Genomic DNA, 23,363 nt, shown 5'->3' with positions numbered 1-23,363 from the left:
AAAGGTTTTAAGTACCTGTAAAGGTTAAATTAATCACAAAAAGGTCAAGTAACTCATAAAAGGCAAGCTTAACAAAGAGGTGTGAAGTACTCAGAAGATTTAATCTAATCAGAGAAGGTGAGAACCAAAGAAGATAAGAACTAAGAATGGGCAGTCCTGGGAAAAAGCATCTACTGTGATTGGTAGACATAAAAATTTAGAGGCAGTGACATAAGAGAAAATTCTTTTTAAAAGGAGGTCAGTTGAATTGAGTGAGATCTCTGAACTCCATTCAGGAGATTCAGTGGAGGACTGGAGCTTGGTTGGAGATGGTCTTGTGGGCCTATGCCTTTAACTACTGCTTGGCTCAGCCTGAGCCAGAGCAGTTTAGATTAATTCTCTCTCTCTTTCTTCCTTTCTCTCTCTCTCCTTCCCTTAATTCCTTCTTTCTTTATTAATTAAAATCTCCATAAATCCTAGCTGACTTGGGTATTTTCATATTTGGGAATTTCCCATGACGACCACTTACTTAGATTTTAAGTCAAAACACTAAAAATTATCCTTACAGTTTTGGTGTTTACAACAAAATACCTTTCTTAATGGAGGGTGAACTCACATTAGCTTTTGTGGCTATTATCACACTCTTAACTTGAGCTTGCTATTTCTTGTTCTTTTTCACATAAGTGTTATCTAGTTGCTCCTCTCCAGCCCTGTACTTATTCAGTGGATTTGGACCTTAATGTAAGGCTTCATTTGTCTTTTCTATCTTAATAGATTCAGCTTATCATTCTAGCTCATCAAAATCTTGTTGGATCTTATCCAGTGGTTAGCTATCCCTCCTAGCTTAGTGTCATATGCATATTTGTCAAGTATAGCATCTTTACCATTAATTAAATATTGAATACAAGGCCAAGTACACTGGAGCATTCCACAGAGATCTTCTGTCATGGCACAAGTCCAAATAACTACTACTCTTTTGGTCCAGTCATTTAGTTTTGGTTGCAATTAACTGACATATTTTTGATTAATGCTATGCTGGTTTCTAGTGAACAATACTGTGATACTTCATTTTGCTTTCTAATTGATAACAAACCATTACTTTTAATATTATGTTTTAAAACTTTGCCCAGAATTCAAGTCAAAACCCTAATTTCTTTAAGTTTTATGCCATTGCAAAAAGGCCAACTAGGAATATGTTACTGTCTCATAAACCATTCTTTCTACCTTTGGGCCAAAGGGTCTGAACACCAACCAGTAGAAGTTCTGAATCAGTGTCTGAATAGTTTAGTAACCTTTTTTTAATTATTCAAAATTGTTTTCCAGAATGTGTTAACATGCCTATTTTTCTGCACTCCCTCATTGGTCAATTTAATGGGTGAGAGATGAAACCTCAATTTAATTTCTGTTCTCTCTCTCTCTCTCTCTCTCTCTCTCTCTCTCTCTCTCTCTCTCTCTCTCTCTCTCTCTCTCAAAATCCTTTCCTTCCATCTTAGAATCAATACTGTGTATTCGTTTTAAGTCAGAAGAGTGGTAAGGGCTAGTCAATGGGGTGGGGGGTTATTTGAAAAGCATTTTCTAAAAATCTAGGGCATTTAGACTCTGATTTTCTTTTCTTTATACTGAACTCAAAGGTAAAGTTCAGCTATATTTCAATATTACCATCATTTCAGATTCAGCTACTTCCTCCTTATTGGTCAAAATCAGGTCAAGAATAGCTCTTACCATTTCCTCATATTTTGAAGAGTGAAATCATCATTAAAGTGATTTAAGAATTTATTATCTACTTCACTTTGGCAGAGGATGTACTCTAATATATATGTGCTTCCTAGGTTCCTTTTAGTGGTATTATTTGGTTCCAATTGAATCTCTAGAAAGGGTATTGATTGTTAGGTTTGGCAAATATTATCCCACTGGAAACAGCATTTTTGTTGTTTTTTCAGTCGTGTCCAACTCTTCATGACTCCATTTGGGGTTTTCTTGGCAAAGATACTGGAGTGGTTTTCCATTTCCTTCTTCAGCTCATTTGACAGATATGGAAATCAAGATGAATAGGGTTAAGTGACTTGCTCAGGGTCACACAGCTATTAAGTATCTAAGGCCAGATTTGAAGTGAGGTCTTCCTGATTCTGGGCCTGGCACTCTATTCACTGTACCACCTTGATGTTGTAATAGCTTATCTTTCTGTTATTAATGTTAGGTTGGCATATTGCATATGGGTACCACACTGTAACTCTTAGCAAGAAGTCATTAACTACCCCCATTTTAATTCCACTGAACAGAAATTAACTCCCTCTCTCCTTGGATTACAAGTTCTTACAGTGTCCAGTTATACTTTCTTTGTGAAGTATCTCATACCTATTATAAAACTTCAGGTGTTTAGTGGTCATTCCCTTTTTCTCTGTATCCTATTCTCTTACCATCCAACCTCCTAATTTAATGATTGTTCTTTCCTTTTTCATTTTCCTTTTGAAATACCTCTTCTATTATTTCAGAGATACTTTATTCTTCTTGATGAGCTTGTGGTGACAAAGTCGTTTTTCTATCCCCTTCACCTTCAGACTGTAGGTGACTTACATTCACATTGTTCACATGAAGCTAATATTTGGTACTGGCAGAAATAGAGACAAAGCATTGCTTTTGCCAGTTCCATGAATTATTACTCTTGTTCTCTATACTTATGAATAGAGAGATCTTCATTTTTCTCTTCTTGTTGTTATTAGCCCTTGTGACTAACTCATTTGGCTAATGGCCTGTTTGCAAAATAAAGACTTCAGCGCATTTATGAACTTTTCAAATTATAATCCCCAAATACACAATGTCTCATGGGGAAATTCACATTAATTATGAATTAAACCTGAACTAGTCCTTTTTCCTCTGGACTGGCAGTTATCTTTGAAAGTAAACATTCTTTAATGAACTGGCAGAATATTACGTGAACTATAAAAACTTCCAGGAATTGATGCAGAGCAAAAGGAGCGGAATCAGGAGAACATTGTACACAGAGCCTGAGACACTGTGGTACACTCGAAAGTAATGGACTTCTCTACTAGCAGCAATGCAGTGATCCAGGACAATTCTGAGGAACTTATGAGAAAGAACATTATCCACATCCAGAGTAAAAACTGTTGAAACAGAAATGCAGAAGAAAAACATATGATTGATCACATAGTTTGATAGGGATATGATTAGATTTTTGATGTTAGATTTTGAACAATGATATATGTATAATTCAATGGAACTTTCAGCTCTTAGAGGGGTGGAGGAAAGAGCGGGGATAGGGGAAATCATGTAACCTTGGAAAAATAGTCTAAATTAAAAAAAAATGTTTAAAAATAGAAAATAAGGGGGGGGGGGGGCAGCTGGGTAGCTTAGTGGATTGAGAGCCAGGCCTAGAAACGGGAGGTCCTAGGTTAAAATCTGACCTCAGACACTTCCTAGCTGTGTGACCCTGGGAAAGTCACTTGACCCTCATTGCCTAGCCCTTACCACTCTTCTGCCTTGGAACTAATGCACAGTATTGATTCCAAAAACTAAAGGTAAGGGTTTAAAAAAAAAAAAGTAAACATTCTTATTAAGAAAGATCTAAAAATTTTTTATTAATTCATGTGTGTGTGTATTGTAATATTAGAAAATAAGTATTGTTTTATTAGTTTAGGGATAAGAAGTAAAGTTCCTGCTTGAGAAAAGAACTGGAGTTTGAAGCAGAGCTAAGAGAGAGTATTGATTTCAGATGCTGACAGTTATAACCATTTTTTCTATGTCAGTTACTCTGTCTGGCAGTTGGGAGTTGGTCTCTGGCAGTTGTCAGAGACACACTCTCAGAGACTTGCTCAGGGCTGGAGGAGGTAACATCTTTGCCTCTCTCTCTGTTTGAGGGAAAGATCTGAAGGAGCTCAGTGTTTTCCTTTCCCAACTTGGGAAACACTATTGAATCTATTGTGGTTTTTGTAGATTGTTGAACTCTGAGCAGACCAAAGAAAAACCTGAGGCTAAATGAGCTAGCCTTTGCTATTTTATAATTTGAAGGCGAAGTTAAGATTTATAAGGATAATAGCAGCAGTTTTTATTTAGATAGTATAAATTTGGGTTAGTCAGATCAGGGAGGAGTAGTGTGGCCTGTGATACACAGGAGAAGCAGTTCCTTGTGGAACCTGGGAGTTTATTTGGGTGGATTTAGAACCCCTTAGAATTAGAAATCCTTCTTTATCCTTATATATTTCAATAAATATTTTATTTTATGAAAAGAGTCTCTTTAGCATCCTTGTTCCTGGCCCTGAAGGGAAGTTCACATTTGACCTTCACTTCATCACTGAGGATACTTTTGATTACCTCTATCAAAAGTATCCAAACAGTTTTAAACAGTTTTGAACCTATATTGGAACAGGTTTTCTATCTATTTTGTGTAGCTACCATTATTATTTTTTACTTTTGCAGTGTATGTATAAAATCTGGAACAAAAAAAAATATCTTATGCGTTAAATTGTAAAAGATCAAGAGAGAGCAGGAAGAAATATGTAGGAGAGTATTATCCCTTCCTTGGCCCTAACTAGTTTTGCTATGTTGTATCAGGTTCCAAAATAAAGAACTCTTTATATAAAGTTATAATTGGGCAAATAATTAAACCAAATGAACCAAAATAGAACTATCGACCTATATGTTTTTTAGTATTTGGATTTTCTAGAATTGAATTAAGAATTTCTTTTAAGTAGCAAATTAGAAATGTACTTTATTACTTAGACTTTTGTTGTTGTTGAGGCAAACAGGGTTAAGTGACTTGTCCAGGATTCATACCTAGTAGGTGAGTGGAGATGGTTTTGAATTCTCATCTTCCTGATTAAAAGCCCATCACTCTATCAACCATGCCACTGAGTTGCCCTTACTTTATTGCTTTTATTTTTTTCTTGTCACACCAGATCTTTTTATTTTAATTTTTTTATGTTTATGCATTTATTTTTTTTCATTTTTATTTTATTTTTTTTCCATTTGAATTGGTTTATTTAGTCAATTTAGACTATAATTCCTTGATTTACCTCCCTCCCCTCCACCCACTCTTCCCACAGCCAATGCACAGTTTCATTGGGTATTACTTGTGTCCTTGATCAGAACCTGTTTCCATGTTGTTGTTTACACTAGGATGTTCATTTAGAGTCTACATCCCCAACCATATACCTTTGACTCATGTATTCAAACAGTAGTTTTTCTTTGGTGTTTTTACTACCACAGTGTTTCCTCTGAATGTGGATAGTGGTTTTTCTCATAGGTTCCTCCAAGTTGTTCAGGATCACTGCATTGCCACTAATGGAGAAGTCCATTACATTCTATTGTACCACAGTGTATCAGTCTCTGTGTACAGTGTTTTCCTGGTTCTGCTCCTCTCACTCTGCATCAATACCTGCAGGTTGTTCCAGTTCCAGTGGAATTCTTCAACTTTATTATTCCTTTGAACACAATAGTATTCCATCACCTACATATACCACAATTTGTTCAGTCATTCGCCAATTAAAGGGCATCCCCTCATTTTCCAATTTTTGTCCACCACAAAGAGCACAGCTATGAATATTCTTGTACAGGTCTTTTTCCTTATTATCTCTTTGGGGTACAAACCCAGCAGTGCTATGGCTGGATCAAAGGGCAGACAGTCTTTTAGCACCCTTTGGGCATAGTTCCAAATTGCCTTCCAGAATGGTTGGAGCAATTCACAACTCCACCAGCAATGCATTAATGTCCTGACTTTGCCACATCCTCTCTAGCATTCATTACTTTCCTTTGCTGTCATGTTAGCCAATCCGCTAGGTGTGAGGTGATACCTCAGAGTTGTTATGATTTGCATTTCTCTGATTATAAGAGATTTAGAACACTTTTTCATATGCTTATTAATAGTTTTGATTTCTTTAACTGAAAATTGCCTATTCATGTCCCTTCCCAACATTTATCAATTGGAGAATGGCTTGATTTTTTGTAGCTCATTATAAATATGAGTAATTAGACCTTTATCAGAGGTTTTTGTTGTGAAGATTGTTTCCCAGTTTGTTGCTTGCTTCCCTTCTCCTTTTGGTTGCATTAGTTTTGTTTGCACAAAAACTTTTTAATTTGATGTAATCAAAATGATTGATTTTACATTTTGTGATTTTTTTATAGTTCTTGCTTGGTTTTAAAGTCTTTCCTTTTCCAAAGATCTGACAAGTATACTATTCTGTGTTCGCCTAATTTACTTATAGTTTCCTTCTTTATATTCAGGTCATTCACCCATTCTGAGTTTATCTTGGTGTAGGGTGTGAGATGTTGATGCAAACCTAATCTCTCCCTTACTCTCTTCCAATTTTCCCAGCAGTTTTCATCAAATAATGGGTTTTGGTCCCCAAAACTGGGATCTTTCGGCTTATCATAGACTGTCTTGCTGAGTTCCATTACCCCAAGTCTATTCCACTGATCCTCCTTTCTGTCTCATAGCCATTACCAAATTGTTTTGATGACCACTGCTTTATAATATAGTTTGAGATCTGGGACTGCAAGTCCTCCTTCCTTTCCATTTTTTTTCATGATTTCCCTGGATATTCTTGAACTTTTGTTCTTCCAAATGAACTCTGCCATGGTTTTTTCTAATTCAGTAAAAATGTTTTTTGGTAGTTCAATGGGTGTGGCACTAAATAAGTAAATTAATTTGGGCAGGATTGTCATTTTTATTATGTTAGCTGATCCTACCCATGAGCAATCAATGCTTTTCCAATTGTTTAGATCTAGTTTTAATTGTGTGGAGAGTGTTTTGTAGTTGTATTCATATAGTTCCTGTGTTTGTCTTGGCAGATAGATTCCTAAGTATTTTATATTGTCTAGGGTGATTTTAAATGGAATTTCTCTTTCTAATTCTTGCTGCTGAAATGGGTTGGAGGTATATAGAAATACTGATAACTTATGTGGGTTTATTTTGTATCCTGCAACCTTGCTAAAGTTGTTGATTATTTTGACTAGCTTTTTGGTTGATTTTCTAGGATTCTTTAAGTAGACCATCATATCATCCGCATAGAGTGATAGCTTGGTCTCCTCATTGCCAATGTTAATACCTTCAATTTCTTTTTCTTCTTTAATTGCTACTGCTAGTGTTTCTAGTACAATGTTAAATAATAGAGGTGATAATGGTCACGCCTAATCTTATTGGGAAGGCTTCTAGTTTATCCCCATTGCAAATGATGTTTGCTGATGGTTTTAGATAAATACTGTTTATTATTTTTAGGAAAGGCCCTTCTATTCCTATACTTTCTAGTGTTTTCAATATGAATGGGTGTTGTATTTTGTCAAAGACATTTTCTGCATCTATTGAGATAATCATGTGGTTTTTGTCCGTTTTGCTTGTTAATATGGTCAATTATGTGAATGGTTTTCTTCACATTGAACCATCCTTGCATTCCTAGTATGAATCCTACCTGGTCATACTGAATAACTCTTGTGATGACTTGCTGGAGTCTTTATGCTAGTATCCTATTTAAGATTTTTGCATCCATATTCACTAAGGAGATTGTTCTATAGTTTTCTTTCTCTGTTTTTGACTTGCCTGGCTTTGGGATCAGTACCTTATTTGTGTCATAAAATGAATTTGGTAGAACTCCTTCTTTGCTTATTCTGTCAAATAGTTTGTATAATATTGGGATTAGTTGTTCTTTGAATGTTTGATAGAATTCATTTGTGAATCCATCTGGACCTGGGGATTTTTTCTTAGGGAGTTATTTGATGGCTTGTTCAATTTCTTTTTCTGATATGGGGTTCTTTAGGTAATCTATTTCTTCCTCATTTAGACTATGCAATTTATATTTTTGTAAGTATTCATCCATATCACCTAGATTGCCATATTTTTTGCCATATAATTATGCATAATAGTTTTTAATGATTGCCTTAATTTCCTCTTCATTAGAGGTGAGGTCTCCTTTTTCATGTTGAATACTGTCAATTTGGTTTTCTTCTTTCCTTTTTTAAATTAAACTGACCAGTACTTTGTCTATTTCATTTGTTTTTTTCAAAGTACCAGCTTCTAGTCTTATTTATTAAATCAATAGTTCTTTTACTTTCAATTTTATTGATTTCTCCTTTGATTTTTAGGATATCTAACTTAGTTTTCTGAGGATTTTTAATTTGTTCTATGAATTTGTTTTTTTTTTTAATTTTTAGAACAAAAATTTTAGAACAAATTTTTAATTTATTCTATAAATTTTTTCTACAATAAATCTGAGGATTTTTAATTTGTTCACTTTCTAGTTTTATTAGCCTCTGCCCTTCTTAATTTGTTTATATGTGAACTCAAGGATATAAATTTCTCCCTGAGTACTGCTTTGGCTGCATCCCATAGGTTTTGAAAGGATGTCTCACCATTGTCATTTTCTTCAATGAAGTTATTAATTGTTTCTATGATTTGTTCTTTAGACGGTTTTGGAGAATTATATTGTTTAATTTCCAATTTTAAATTTTGATTTACCTTTCCATGTACCCTTACTAATTATTATTTTCATTGCATTGTGGTCTGAGAAGGTTGCATTTATTATTTCTGTTCTTTTGCACTTGTTTGCAATGTTTTTAGTCCCTAGTACATGGTCAATCTTTGTGAATGTACCATGTGCTGCTGAAAAGAAGGTATATTCCTTTTTTGTCCCTATTTATTTTTCTCTACATATCTACTTACTCTAATTTTTCTAAGATTTCATTAAATTCTCTTCCCTCTTATTTATTTTTTGGTTTGATTTATCTAGTTCGGATAGAGGAAGGTTCAGGTCTCCCACTAGTATAGTTTTTCTATCTTTTTCATCCTTGAACTCCACTAATTTCTCCTTTAGAAATTTGGATGCTATGCCATTTGGTGCATACATGTTGAGTATTGATATTTCCTCATTGTCTATACTGCCTTTTATCAGGATGTAATTACCTTACCTATCTCTTTTAACTAAATTTATTTTTACTTTGGTTTTGTCAGATATCATGATTGCAACTCCTGCCTTCTTTTTATCAGTTGATGCCCGATAGATTTGGCTCCATCCTCTTGCTTTCACCCTATGCGTATCTACCTTCCTCATGTGTGTTTCTTGTAGAGAGCATATGGTAGGGTTTTGGATTCTAATCCACTCTGCTATTTGCTTGCATTTTATGGGTGAGTTCATTCCATTCACATTCAGTTATGATTACCAGCTGTGTATTTCTCAGCATTTTTATTTCTACTCCTAGTCCTGCCTTTTCTTCTTTCACTATTTCCTTCTACACCAAGGTTTGTTTTTAATCAGTCCCCCTAGTTGCCACCCTTATTTTATTTCCCTTTTTACTCCCTCCCTTCTTATTCCCCCCCCCTTATTTTCTTTGCAGTCTTTTTAATATAATCCCCCCAACCTCTCCTGCCCTTGTACTGCTTCCCTCCTCACCAGTATATTTGTTATCCTTCTACTATAGGGCGCAAATCTATTCTCTGCCCTAATGGATTGGATTCTTCTTCCCTGTTTGAGTCAATTTCAATGCATGTAAGAGTTGAGTATTTCCTATCTCCAACTTCTTTACCCTTCCAGTGTATTGATGTTTTCCCCCCTCCCCCCATGGGCTTCTTTGTGCCATATAAATTTACCCCTTTTTGTTTCTTTTCCCATTTCTTTTAGTATTAACCTCTTTTATTAGCTCTAGTTGTATATATATGTACATACACACATGTATATGTATTTATGCACACATATATCTATATAACTATTTATGTCTTGTCATTTCATACTATACAGTTTGTCACTGTTCCCTCTAAGTGTAATTCTATATAGTTTGTCACTGTTCCCTCTAAGTATAATTCTTCTAGCTGCCCAGGTGATAATAACAATTTTTAAGTTACTAATGACCTCTTTTCTCATACGGATGCATATCATTTTAACTTATTGAGTATCCAAAAAAGGTTGGTTCTTTTGTTTTTCTTTTTTCCCTCTTTTTAAATTACCTTTTGATAATTCTCTTGAGTTATGTGCTTGGGCACCAAATTTTCTGTTCAGGTCTGGTTTTTTCTTTACAAATTCTCAGAATTCTTCTATTTTATTGAATGACCATACTTTCTTCTGTAAGAATATAGTCAGTTTTGCTGGGTAGTTGAGTCTTGGTTGTAGACCTACTTCCCTTGCTTTCTGGAATATCATATTCCATGCCTTTTGGTCCTTCAGTGTAGATGTGCCAGATCTTGTGTTATCCTCACTGTGGTGCCATGGTATCTGAATGACTTGTTTTTGGCAGCTTGTAATATTTTTTTTTTTTGGTCTGATAGTTCTTGAATTTGGCTATTACATTCCTGAGTGTTGTCATTTGGGGATTAAGTATAGGAGGTGATGTGTGGATTCTTTCAATTTCCACTTTTCCCTCTTGTTCTAGAATATCGGGGCAGTTTTCTTTAATGATTTCCTGTAGTATGATGTCCAGGCTTTTTCTTTTGTCATGGTCTTCTGGTAGACCAATGCTTCTTAAATTGTCTCTCCTCGATCGATTTTCTAAATCTTCTGTTTTGTGAATGAGATGCTTCACATTTTCCTCAATTTTTTCATTCTTATGGTTTTATTTTATAGTGTCCTGCTGCCTTGTTAGGTCACTTAATTCTAGTTGTTGTATTCTGGTTCTTAAAGACTGGACTTCATCCCTGGCTGAAAAAGCAGAATCAGGAGAACATTATTTACAATAACTGAAACATTGTGTAATGATCAAATGTAATAGACTTTGGTACTAACAGCAGGACAAATGATCCAGGACAATTCTGAGAAACTTATGAAAAGGAATGGTATCCACCTCTATTGAAAGAATTGTTGGTGTAGAAATGCAGGAAAAAAAAAATGTGATTTATCACTTGTTTTTTGGGTATATGATTTGGGGTTTTGGCCTTAAAATATTACTCTTACGAAAAAGAATAATATAGAAATAGGTTGTGAGTAATAACACATGTATGGTGTAATTGCTTGTCAACTCCAGGAAGGGATAGGGAAGAGTGGAGGGAGACAACATGAATCATGTAATCTTGGAAAACTTGTGTAAATTTGTCACTGGACTAAAATAAAGAAAAAAAATGTTTTTAATTTTTAAAAATTCTCTGCTGTAGTCAGTATAAATACACATCAGCTGAATAGAAAGGAAGACCACCCAGGAAGCTCCTGGGTAGGTAAGAGAAACTCATCCAAGATTAAAAATTCACAGTGGATAATACAAAATCTGCATGTGGATAATTGTGAATTGTTTTTTCTTGGTCCTCAGGAGTTTTTTGAGAACCCTGCCTTCCGCCCTGATGGTATGAAGCTCTACCCTACCCTGGTAATACGTGGAACTGGTCTTTATGAACTTTGGAAATCTGGAAGATATAAAAGTTATTCTCCTAGTTGCCTTGTAGAATTAGTAGCTCGAATATTGGCTCTTGTACCACCCTGGACACGAGTGTATCGAGTGCAGAGGTAATATGTTGATTTGTCATTATTATTTTTTACTTCAATTCTTTGATGGCATTATGATCTCATCATTGTTTGGGTATTCCCTCCATTGGTGCAAATCAGAACAACATGTTCCATGCCTTCTTCCTTTCTGTGATTCTTATTTATGTCCTTCTATAAATCCTCAGTAGAGGAGTTACCTAGTCTGCTAGAGAATTTCCTTGAGGATTTTTGGTTTTCTCAGATATCAGCATAATACTTAGGCCTATTTGTTATTTCTTGCTCTGTTGTCCTTTGTCCTTGATATTTTTTAATCACCTATAACCTTGTACCCACAATATATCCCTGTATTGACTTTTGGGTTACCAACAGTTTTGATTCTTTGAACAAACAGCTATATAGCATGTTCAGACAAATATTGATATTGGAAAGCTGGGCCTTTTTTTCTTTCAGGAAATAGCTTAGAATCAATGAAAAGGCTACACAGTTTTTCAAATGTATCTTAGCTGCTATTTTTTTTTTAGTTCTTAGAAGCAGCTTATTGTCAATCTGAAGTTCCTGTTCTGGATATGCATACTGATATACTAATTCAGTAGATTTTTCCTTCCTACTATATTTCAGAATTTGGGTAATATTTATGAAAAAACATCTTACCCTGCCAAAACTAAATTGAATGGTTTGGTCTGTTTACATTTTTACCAATCTATTATAACCATTCATTATTATGAGGGGCATAATATGAATGTTTGAGACACAGTAAGTTTTCTTAAAATTCTATTAGTTTACCATTTAACCCTGGAAACTTAATAAAGTTTGGGAAAAGAAGGGTAAAAATGTATACATGGTATCAGAATTTCTCTGCTATTTTGAAAAGAAGAGTTCTGAAGAACATAGAAAACTCCCTACAGAAAGGAAGATTTTCTTGGAAAATGAAGTCTTTTCTCAATCCAGTTTTGATTAGTTGAGAAGGACCAAAATGACCTTTTCATTTCCTCTCTCCATTGGTAGAAGAAGCTTCATTGGAATTCAGATGAATAACTACAGTGGGGAAAAGAAAGTAAAATATCATCTTTAGAGAGAGGTCTTTCCCAGCCCTTCTTAATTCTAGTGCTAAGTAGGCTAAGCACTTTGCAAATATTAATTCATTTAATCTTCACAAAACCCTAGAAGGTAGATGCTATGGATAGTTTTATTTTACAGTTTAGGAAACTGAGACAGGTAAAAAGACTTGCTTAGGATCACACAATGAGTGAGTGTCTGAAGTTGGATTGGAATGCAGATATTCCTGATTCCATATGCAGTGGTCCATCCATGTTATCATCAATTACTTTCACAGTGCATACGATCTACATCTGGTGCTCCCTTTGAAACAGGTGCTGAATTCTAAAATTCTAAATTCTAAAATTCTAAATCCTGCCTTCAAAACTGTTAGCAGAACTCTGGGTGAAAGGTTGTGGTACACTCTTGAGTAATAATACTATAGGGCAGAACATGTGGCTGAAACCAGATTAAAATGTATTTGTGAAATATTTAGCAAAATGAATAAAAACATGATAAAACATTTGCAAAATATTTAACAAGATTAATAAAAATATAATAAAACATAGATAATATTACATTGTAAAACTAAGGGACTATGTGGCCTATATGGATTCTTATGTGCAGATTAGTGGTCTCCATTTCTATTTGAGTATATTGATGTAGGGGAACTACTGAATTTTCCAATCATGTTTTCATATATGTTGTACCAGAATATATGTGAGACCAGTAGAAGGCTATATCCAAGAATGGGGAGAGGGTCGCCTCATGTAATAGAAAAGACCTTGGAATCAATCTGGGTTCAAAATCTACCTCAGATACATGGCCTCAATAAGTAACTTAATAATACTGCAAAAAAGCAGCAGCTCTCCTTTATATAGTGCATCAAAGTTCACTTCAGTTACATTGATCTCATTTGATCATTTTAGCCACCCTGTGGGGTATAATTAGTATTATCTTCATGTTATAGTTGAGAAAGGCGGATAAGGTTGTGGCAAGTCCGAGGTCTAACAGCTATTAAGTGCCAGAAGTTTGGTTTTTTTTTTGTTTGTTTGTTTTTAATAATACTCAAACCAGTATGGTAGACAAAGAAATAACTACAGATTTCTATGCCCCAGGTTTTTCTTGTCTCTTCAGATCCTTATTTGTTGGTTCTTTCAGGGACCTTTCTAGAATACTCATCAGACATCCTGTTTTAGTAGATTCCAGTCCTGAAAATTGCAAGTTAATTTTTCATTAAATTTTTTAAAAATCATTCATGTACACGATGATCTATCTTGATCTTTGAAAAAAGAATGATTCATTTTATCTTATTTTAGGCCTTTTCATTTATGCCATCTTTACAATCTTGGCTCAGCTAATTAGTGGAAACAGCACTTACAGTCTCACCTTAGATTTAGATCATCTATGTGAAAAGGCTATTTTTCTCCCACAACCTTGTGGACCTTTCTTCTGAAGTACTCTTAATACTAATTGCCTGGACTTTTGAACAAGGAACATCTTATCTGCTCTAATATGGAAAATAAATCAGCTGATTGGCTAATTGTATTTTCTTTGCATTTGTAGGGGTAAATGAGGAGAAGTATGAAAAAATCAGACCCATTTAGAGAATTGAAGTACAAAAGAAAGATAGTTGGCATATTCTCTGAACAAAATGACAGCCAGGACTTTTTGTTGCATAGGTAACAGATGTCCAAAGGACAAGCAATATTCTCAATGTAGATTTTTCTTTTTTTTTATAGGGTTTCTTGTGCCATCTTCAGACATTGAAGTTTGTTGGATAGGGATAATTGCAACAACTTCAATAATATTTGTACTTTATAGTTACAAAATAGTAATATGCTTATATGTATACATTATATGTGTGTAGTACATATATTTCCATATCATTATATGCTACATATATATACTATGTACACATACATACACACATATTTATCTCACTTTTCTTTGCTCTGTTAAATTAAGGTGAGTAGTGCAAATGTCTTGAAATAAAAAATTCTTAGCATTGGAAGTGATTATCTATTTCAACTAATAATATCAGAACAGAAATACCCTTAAAATAACATCCCTGACAACCATTCATCCAACTTCCACTTGAAAACCTCTAGTCAGGGAGAAAATCATTTTTATATAGTGATAACTCTAATTATTAGGAAATTTTACTTCATATTAGACCAGAATACATTTCTCTAGTTTCTTGTTATTTATGGATCTCTTTTCTTCTTGTGTATATATTGTTTTGACCACACAAGTGTTTAAAATACATTGACAAAAGGAGAGAGTTTTGAAGTTTGAAGTTTGTGTGCCTTTCTTTGAATGGCTATAAACATTATGATAGATTTCCACATATAAGTATTGGGCCCTTAAAAATATGTTGGACATTGGAATAAGATTCATTACTTCCATTTTACTTAAGTAGAATTTTCCTTCCTTCCTTAACCAAGGTAGTGTTTTTAAAATTTTATTTCTAGTTTCTCTTAGAACAAATCACTTTGTATCATCATCAGAAAATTATAGGTCTTTATTCGTCATTCTTATAGCATTTTCTAAAGTGCTACATAGTAATTTTCATCAAATGTACCTTTCAGCAATCCTGGGAGGTAGGTGAGTATTATAATTTTGTAGATGAGAAAACTGACATGAAGATGAGAGAAGTGATATGCCTTGCACTACCCTGATCAACATTCATAACATGCACATGCTGTGTGTGTGTGTGTGTGTGTGTGTGTGTGTGTGTGTGATTACTTAGTCTTTGAAAAAATCCTGTTTAATACAGAATGTTATTTTTATGTCCCAATATATGATGTTCTTTCTCCTCTACAGAGATATCCCAATGCCTTTAGTCAGCTCAGGGGTGGAGCATGGGAATTTGAGAGAGCTGGCATTTGCAAGAATGAAAGACCTTGGGATACAGGTAAAAAAAAAATCAGGACCTTATTAAGATTAGATATATCAAAAGATTGGATATATCAAAGCAGCTTTCCACTCGGTTGTATCTTACCATTGATGGCCAGCAAACTTATTAGGCGTTTCCATTGTTTAATTTATCTGTTCTCAGCAAGTTAGTATTGTGATGTGATTATTCAGGGTGCACTAGCTCCTGCTCCTGCCATCTTCATGGATCAGAATATTTAGATTTTTCTGCTTTTATGTCTTCTATATCACCTTTAGTAAGCATAGACTTCTGAGTACCCATTAAGTATCCAGTATTGTGGTAATCTCTTTTAAAAATCTTAAAAATACATAAGAGATCCCCTCAAATAATTTATGGAGCAGATGAGGATACAAAAATAAAATACATAAAGCAGTTAACAAGCAATAGAAGTCAGCTTTTGTTGTTTCCTACTCCTGTTCACACACCATAATTAGCACAAATCACAGAGAGAAAATGCATCTTCTCTCATGCTTATAGTCTTATTAATATTCATACATCAGCTATAAGGACATTTTTGGAATTCAACCAACTACTTTTGACTATTGTTTAGTCTGTCTACTATAAATAGGTGGCACAGTGGATAGAATATTGGATCTGGAGTCAGGAAGATATGAGTTACAATCTAGCCTCAGACACTTACTAGCTATGTAATCCTGGGCAAGTCATTTAATCTCTGTTCATCTCAGTTTCTTCATCTGTAAAATGAATATAATAATAATACCTACCTTACAGGGCTTTTGTGAGGTTCCAGGGAGATAACATGTACAGAATTTTGCATACCTTAAAGCACTATATAATTGCTATTACTATGAGTTACAGACAAGCAGTGATGCACATATACATTTATGATAGCATGTTTGTATATAGTAGTATGAATGAGCCAGCAGAGAGAGATTGAAAATAAGTGATAGAGAGGGGAAAACAGAGGGGCCAGTCTGTTGGAGGAGGTAGAACAGAATGGGATCATTTAAAGGAGGACAGTGGCAGAGTGAATCTGAGTGATGGGAGATGGGGAAGAGGAAGCTCATGGTAATAGCCTCAGTTTTTTTCTGTAAAATATGAAGCAAAGTTCTAAGCTAAGAGAATGGAGAGTTGGAGTCATAGCAGTTTTGAGGAGGGGTGAAAAAGTTTGAAAGAACTAGTGAGGAAACTGGGGGAATTAATAAGGGAAATGCTGTAAGATTACCTAGTCTCAGTGAGAACCATGTTGAAGTTGTATAACATAAATTTGTAGTGGACCTAGTCAGAATGTTCATGTGATTTTTCTCTACTTTTTTCAGTAGGAGTGAAGATTACAAATGGTAGGAATTATTTAGGGCCAAAGTTTGGCTGGGCTTTAATCAATAATGTGATAAATGGAGTACGGATTCAAGAGAGAAAAATGTAAAGTTGAATTAGTATACCAAGGGGTCAGGACTGGAAGAGGAGAGAGGAGCTAGTGCAGGGGAGATGACCAGAGAGAATTGAAAGATCAAGAGACAGGAAAACATTGAGTATAATTTTGCAAGGGAAGGCAAAAGGAGAGATGAAAAACCAACTGAGTATAGTTGAAGGGGATTTCAAAATTCTTGAACATAGAGGTGTAGTACATTTGTGAGTGATGGCAAGATCACGGGGCTGTAACTGAAAGGTTTACACAACAGTAAAATTTTTGTGTTTCCATCTAGCATCTTAGGGGAACTTTGCAGCTCCAAGGTTCATTTAAAAAGCAACCAATGAACTATGTTCTATTTGTTGGTAGATATTGTTTTCTAATACAATGCTATTATACATTTATTTTCAAATTAAGCATCAAATAAAAGTAGCCTTTTTATATACATAATGGATCAGAAAAATGATTATACCTGAAGCTGCAAATTTCTATATGCAATTTGCTTTTCTTTTAAAATATATAACGTATCTTAAAATTTTCAAAGCAGTTTCACCTGTCTGTGAAGCAGTTTCACCTGTGTCCCTCTGGCCTTCTTGTTCTCTTCCAAGTAGTTTTAAAAATGTTCTAATGGCGTTTTTCTTTGCTTTTAGCTATCTACTCCCTACTAATCCCACCTTCTGCCCCCAATTGAAAAACAAAATATATGCAACAGATATTTATAATTAAGGAAAAACAAATCTTTCATTATCTATGTATGAGAATGGATATCTTGTTCTTTATCTTGAGTCGTAACATCTTTCCTTTCAGAGGTGGGTGGCATACTTCATCATAGGTTCCCTGAAAGGTGGCCAGTTATTACATTAATAGAGTTCTCATCCTTCCAAGATGTTTTTCTTTATGGTATTGCCATTAGTGTATCAGTTATTCCCCTGGTTCTACTCATTTTGTTCTGAATACATTTATATCAAGTCTTCCCAAGTTTCTCAGAAACTAATCTTGCCAATATGAAAATTAAAAGCAAATTATATTTACCTTCCTTCACTGGTTTTCTAGCATCCAAAATAGAAACTTTCCAAATATTTGTGACTTGAAGATTTTAATGGTAATGTGGAAATTTTTGGTTTTGTTTTTAAATTTTTGTATTTCTCTTCCATGGAATCATAGAGGCTTAGCATTTGAAAGCATCTTACAAGGCATCTTAGTCCAACCTCCTATCTTGTAGATGAATTCATTCTATGGTATCTCTGAGATATAGTCATTCAAACCTGCTTGAATACTTCCAATGATAAGCTCATTATTTCCCAAGACTTGTCAGTTCCATTTTTTAAAGTTACAATTATTATTTCTTACAGTGAATAGAAGGTTGCCTCCATATAATTTCCACCAAAATCTGCCCTCTATATATGGACCAAACTTCTCTTCTCAATGGCAACTGAAATATTTGATGGCAACTCTCCTATTCCTCTCCCAGTAAAGTCTTTCTATTAAAAAATCTGAATTCCTATATGCTTTCTCCTGGTTAAAACTGTTCTCTAATTTTAATAATAATGTTCTTAAGGCTTGCCCTACACATTGCTGTCTTCCTAATTCTATAGCTATTTCAGGAACACAGCAAAATTGTAGTTCACATATATTTATTGTATTCTCCACCCTCAAAATATATATACAGCACAACTTAGTGAATTTTTCATTTTGAAATTGATTCATTGGATTTCTCTAAGTGAATCGTGTCATTCAAACTTAATTTGGAACCTTAAGGATTAGTGGTAATGTTTATCTAACTGCTGAGCCCAGTCATTTATTATATATTTTTCTTCAGATCCTTTTTTTTTTCTTAAACAGTGTCGTGATGTGAGAACCAGAGAGGTTGGAATCCAGGAAATTCATCACAAAGTGAGGCCATACCAGGTTAGTTTCTTGAATTTACAAAGATGTTTTTTTCTTTTCATGAGGTGATTATCAGTCACAGGCTTATGGCAATAGACATGACTGACTGATAAGTGGTGAGCTAAGTATAAGGGCAGCAGAACCAAGGTTAATTTAAGAAGACTATAGGTTAGAAAGGACAGCTAGGTGGATCAGGAGACAGAGTACCAGTCTTGAAGTCAGGAAAACTTACCTTCCTGAATTCAAAACTGATTTATATACTTACTAGCTTTGTGACCCTGGGCAAATCTACTTAACCTTGTTTGCCTGTTTCCTCATCAGTAAAATTAGCTGGAGAAGGAAATGACACATCACTATAGTATCTTTACTAAGAAAACCTTGAATGGGGTCACAAAGAGTCAGCCAAGACTGAATGACTGAACAACAACAACAAAAGAGTTTTGTATAGAATTGGGTCCATTGTATCTAACCACCAGAATCATTTCTTCCAAAGATCCATGAGGACAGGGCCTAGGAAATACAAGCAGAATCAGAAAGTTGATTATTATCAGAGCATTTGCCTGGAAGGAACTGAAGGTTTTTCAGCTTCTACTTAGGGTTGTAGCTAATATTGAAGTTGAAATTGTAGATTCTTTAATGGTTATGGTACTGAAATCATCAAAGTTCATAAGTCTAAAGCATCAGAAAATTCTGAGTCAAGTAGTTAAATTTCTCAAGACTTGTATTTTTTCTGAGGTTCTTATAGCCTAGTGTCTGGTACTTAGAGCCATCTTCTTGCATTAAGGACCCACCATTTGAGGTCTATGACCTTATGTAAAGTCAAAGCCCAATGTAGTTCTTAGGCACCTGAGCAGGTTGATTGAAACTCATGAAACTGATTTAGACATTCTTCTTTTGTCCTACCTTTGGTTTCACAGACTTCAGCTCAGCTATTCTCTACCTCTGCCATGCAGCAGAGTTCCAAGTTTACAACTTGAGAAAACAATATTTTGTTTGGTAGGTGATTATAAAAAGTCACTATAAGTGCAACCCCTATCTTACCATGGAAGCACAAATGGAAAGTGTAAAGTTTTTCATTAATATAAAAAACTTTTAAAAGATCATAAAAACAAATATCTCAATATCTCTTAAATACATTTTTAGAGGGGCGGCCAGGTGGCTCAGTAGATTGAGGTCCTGGGTTCAAATCTGGCCTCAGACTTCCAACCTGTTTGACACTGGGCAAGTCACTTAACCCCCATTGCCTAGCCCTTACCACTCTTCTGCCTTGGAACCAATACCCATTGGTTTTGATTGCTTTTGTTTTTTTTTTTTGTTTTGATTGGTTTTGATTGGTATTGATTCCAAGATGGAAGGTAAGGGTTTAAAAAAAAATACACTTTTAAAAAGTAGTTTTATGTTGTTATCTGTTGTTTTTACACCATGGTAATTTCACTATAATCCCACCTTTCTTCACACTGAAGCCTTTCTTGTGACAAAAAAAAAATTACAAAGACAAAAAACAGAATAAGTGCCTCTTAGACTGTATTCTATGTGACATATCCATAAATTCCAGCCAACCTCATTACTGAGAGGAGGAAAAAGTTTCCTTAGTTCTCCAGGACTGAGATTTTTCATTAAAATAAATCATAGCACAATGATTTTTTAGTGCTTTTATATTTAGTCACTAGGCTTAGATTCTCTTAATTCTGCTTTCTTCCTTCTCAAGCTATTTCTTTTCAACTGTTGTGCCAAAGTGTATTGCTGTCACATGAAGGATTTCCAGATATATAATGGAACTATTTCCTTCTTTGAGCTATATTTTATGGACTTCTGCCAAGTGCCATAGTTTATATTTCTCTAAACACTTAGATATACTAGGAGTAGAACTGCCCCCCCCAAAAAAAACTGCAATTTTTATGACAGTACAGAATAAACAATGAGATTAAAATAGTAAAATATCTCCCTAAAACTTTTGCTCACTAAAGTATGTGATTTTAAAATTTTTTTATTTTCTTAAAAATTATTTATATTATGTCTTTGGGCTATAATGTTTCATAGGGAAATGTCTTTGTTACTGGGAAAGTAACTTGTAAGAATTCACTTCAAAGACAACTTTTCAGGAAATTATTAGATACTTGTTGATTGAATGAAGAATTAGTTACATAATATAGGAATTTGTACCTCAGCAATTCTTTTGGGTATACACAGTTGAATTTTTAGATCTCGGTTATTCTAGAAATATAATATTTTATAGGTAACCTTAAACATGTAATTTCATATAGGCTATGCAGTCTGTAAAAGTCTTTCTTCTATAATTTCTTGTATACTTTCCCCATATTAAAATGTTCTTCCTGTCCTTAAAATACTATCATATGAGAGAAAGTTTTTTTTTGATACAGTTTAATATTTTTAGAGCTTTGAACTTAAGTAAAATTTTTCAGTCTTCAGTAAAATTTAACTCTCATGGGTGACTAAGTTATTTCATAAATGAAGAAACATAGTAAGAATATAAATGACTAAAATTTCACATTGATTCTTGACAGACAACAGAAATGAACTCTTCCTCAGTTTGTTAAACAAGTGGTTTTATTTTTGAACTTTGGCATGTTTTTTCCTTCCCCAAAAGAGACAGTAACTCATACACTGCTTTCCTTATGAGCAAATGAAGTAAAATTTTAAGCTGGACAAAGTAAATACTATGTAAAATAGGAAAATTCTTTTAAGTCATTATCTTCCTTTTCTTCAATATCTAGTTAAATCGTTGCTATCCCATATAAAGTTCCAACTTATAGCAACCTAGAAAATTAAAAAGAGCTATCTATTTTTTCTTTTTAAAAATAATTTTATTATTAGAATTTATAAGTGTTTCAATTTGTCTCTCCTCTTTCCAAATCATAGAAGACATCATCTGGCAGATAGATGATATTTATATAAATTATGTCTTTCATGTTTCCATTTTTCAGTTCATTCTCTCGAGATAACATTCACAATTTATTCTTCAAGTATTAAATCTGTAGCTGTCTATGATGTTTTCTTGGCTCTACTCAAGAACTGTATCTTGAAATAATAAGTAGTACTTTTAAAAATGTATACTTTTTATTTTTACCTAAGTCCTTTTCAGATATACACCTCACCCTATAAGCTTACCCTCTAACAAAGAAAACAACCAATATAGCAACCATATCTGACAGTATATGTATACCACCTTTATTTCTGGTATGTCAGAATTTTAAGTTATTATTTAGTATGTGGTTTTACTTACTCAATAGACCTGGTAATTGTCTATCCCAAGATTTCAGTTGTGATGACCCTAATTTAAACATTTTGATGGATTACGGATCTTGTTAATGTGAATATTGCACTCCTTCCATCAATACTTATCATAGATCAGCTATATCTTTGCAATATAGTGTGAGTTTTGTTGATGTTTCTCCATATAATCTCCACAAAAGATCTACCCAACACTAGTAGACCTAGTCCCTTTAATATCACCTGCTTCCCAATGCAATAATAACTCTACATGGGTAGCTTATTTCATTTTCTAGACATGGATCTTACAAGTATAATCAAGAGGAAACTGGCATTAAAATTAAGAGCTTTTAAAGCAAAGAGCAACTTAGGATCATTGAGAGTACTCACCAAATACATGGATAAGCAAGTAAGATCTTTTGGAAACTTTTAATAACTATAAGAAAACATGATAATACAAATTAAAACAGACTTGAGGTTTAACCTCATGCCATACAAATTGGCAAATGTGGCAAAAATTGGGATCTGTCATATGGTCTGTTGGAAGACAAGCACACCAATTCGCTGATAATGGAGCGATGCAGTGGTCTAGTCATTCTGAATAATTTTGAGTTATGCAAAAGAAGACATTGCCTTTTCCATTTCCTTTGATCTAACTGTTTCAGTACTGGGAATATCCTCCAAGAAGGTCAGAGATCCAGTGTATATTAAAATAGTCATGATAAAACTTTAGGGTTGCAGAGAATTAGAAACAAAATAAGTGCCTATTGATAAGTAAATAACTGGAAAAAATCCATATCATATTTAATGTGGGGATATGATATTATATAGTAAGAAAAAATGACCATAGGGAGTTAAGAGAAACACTGGAAAATTGTGTATGAATTGACATAAAGCAAAATAAACAGAACCGATGTTTCTGTTTATTTTATATATAAAATTTTTATATTTTTTGTATATAAAAGTATATAAAAAATAACTGTTTATATATAAAAATATACATGACTGCAACAATAGAAAAGATACTAAAAGGAAGTTGAAATCTGATTGATTAAAAAAAAACAACAGTGAAGTTCCAAAAGAAAATATAATGAAATGGGCCTCCCCTGTCATTGTAGAGAGAGCACCAGGTTTGAGCCTATTCTTTTTGTCCATTGTTCGGTGCTGTCACTGTCAGAGGTGTCTCTCAAAAGAGAAAGATTGGTCAAATGGCAAGATTCAGACATTGCTGAGAGACTATCCATGTGTTCCACTGATCTCCCTTTGGCGTCTATATTGAACAAATCCTTCCCTATAATGAAATTATGAGAGGCTTCCTAGGTGGATTAATCCCCATTGATGTAGAGAATGTTGGCCACCTCTATTTGAGATCTTATTGCAGAGAATTTCTAATGTCTGAAGGTAGGATGCAATCAGCACACCACCATCCATAAACAAAAGCACCTGGATAATTCACTTCAGTTGAAGAATGCTTTGTGCTTACTTGGGTGCAAGGCAGAAAAAGGTGAAAAAG

General features: G+C 34.1%; 1 protein-coding gene across 1 annotated transcript in view; it reads left to right on the top strand.

The window, feature by feature from the left end:
* The window catches only part of ELP3 (elongator acetyltransferase complex subunit 3), a 100,649-nt gene that overhangs the window by 49,485 nt on the left and 27,801 nt on the right, over positions 1 to 23,363 (top strand). Inside the window, exons 10-12 of the mRNA XM_007476526.3 lie at positions 11,215 to 11,408; positions 15,249 to 15,339; positions 18,575 to 18,640. Coding sequence (XP_007476588.1) covers positions 11,215 to 11,408; positions 15,249 to 15,339; positions 18,575 to 18,640 — 351 coding nt within the window. The remainder of the gene's footprint in view (positions 1 to 11,214; positions 11,409 to 15,248; positions 15,340 to 18,574; positions 18,641 to 23,363) is intronic.

This window comes from Monodelphis domestica, chromosome 1 (genome assembly GCF_027887165.1).
Source record: "Monodelphis domestica isolate mMonDom1 chromosome 1, mMonDom1.pri, whole genome shotgun sequence".
Taxonomy (NCBI): Eukaryota; Metazoa; Chordata; class Mammalia; order Didelphimorphia; family Didelphidae; genus Monodelphis; species Monodelphis domestica.
This window is presented reverse-complemented; position numbering and strand designations above follow the sequence as displayed.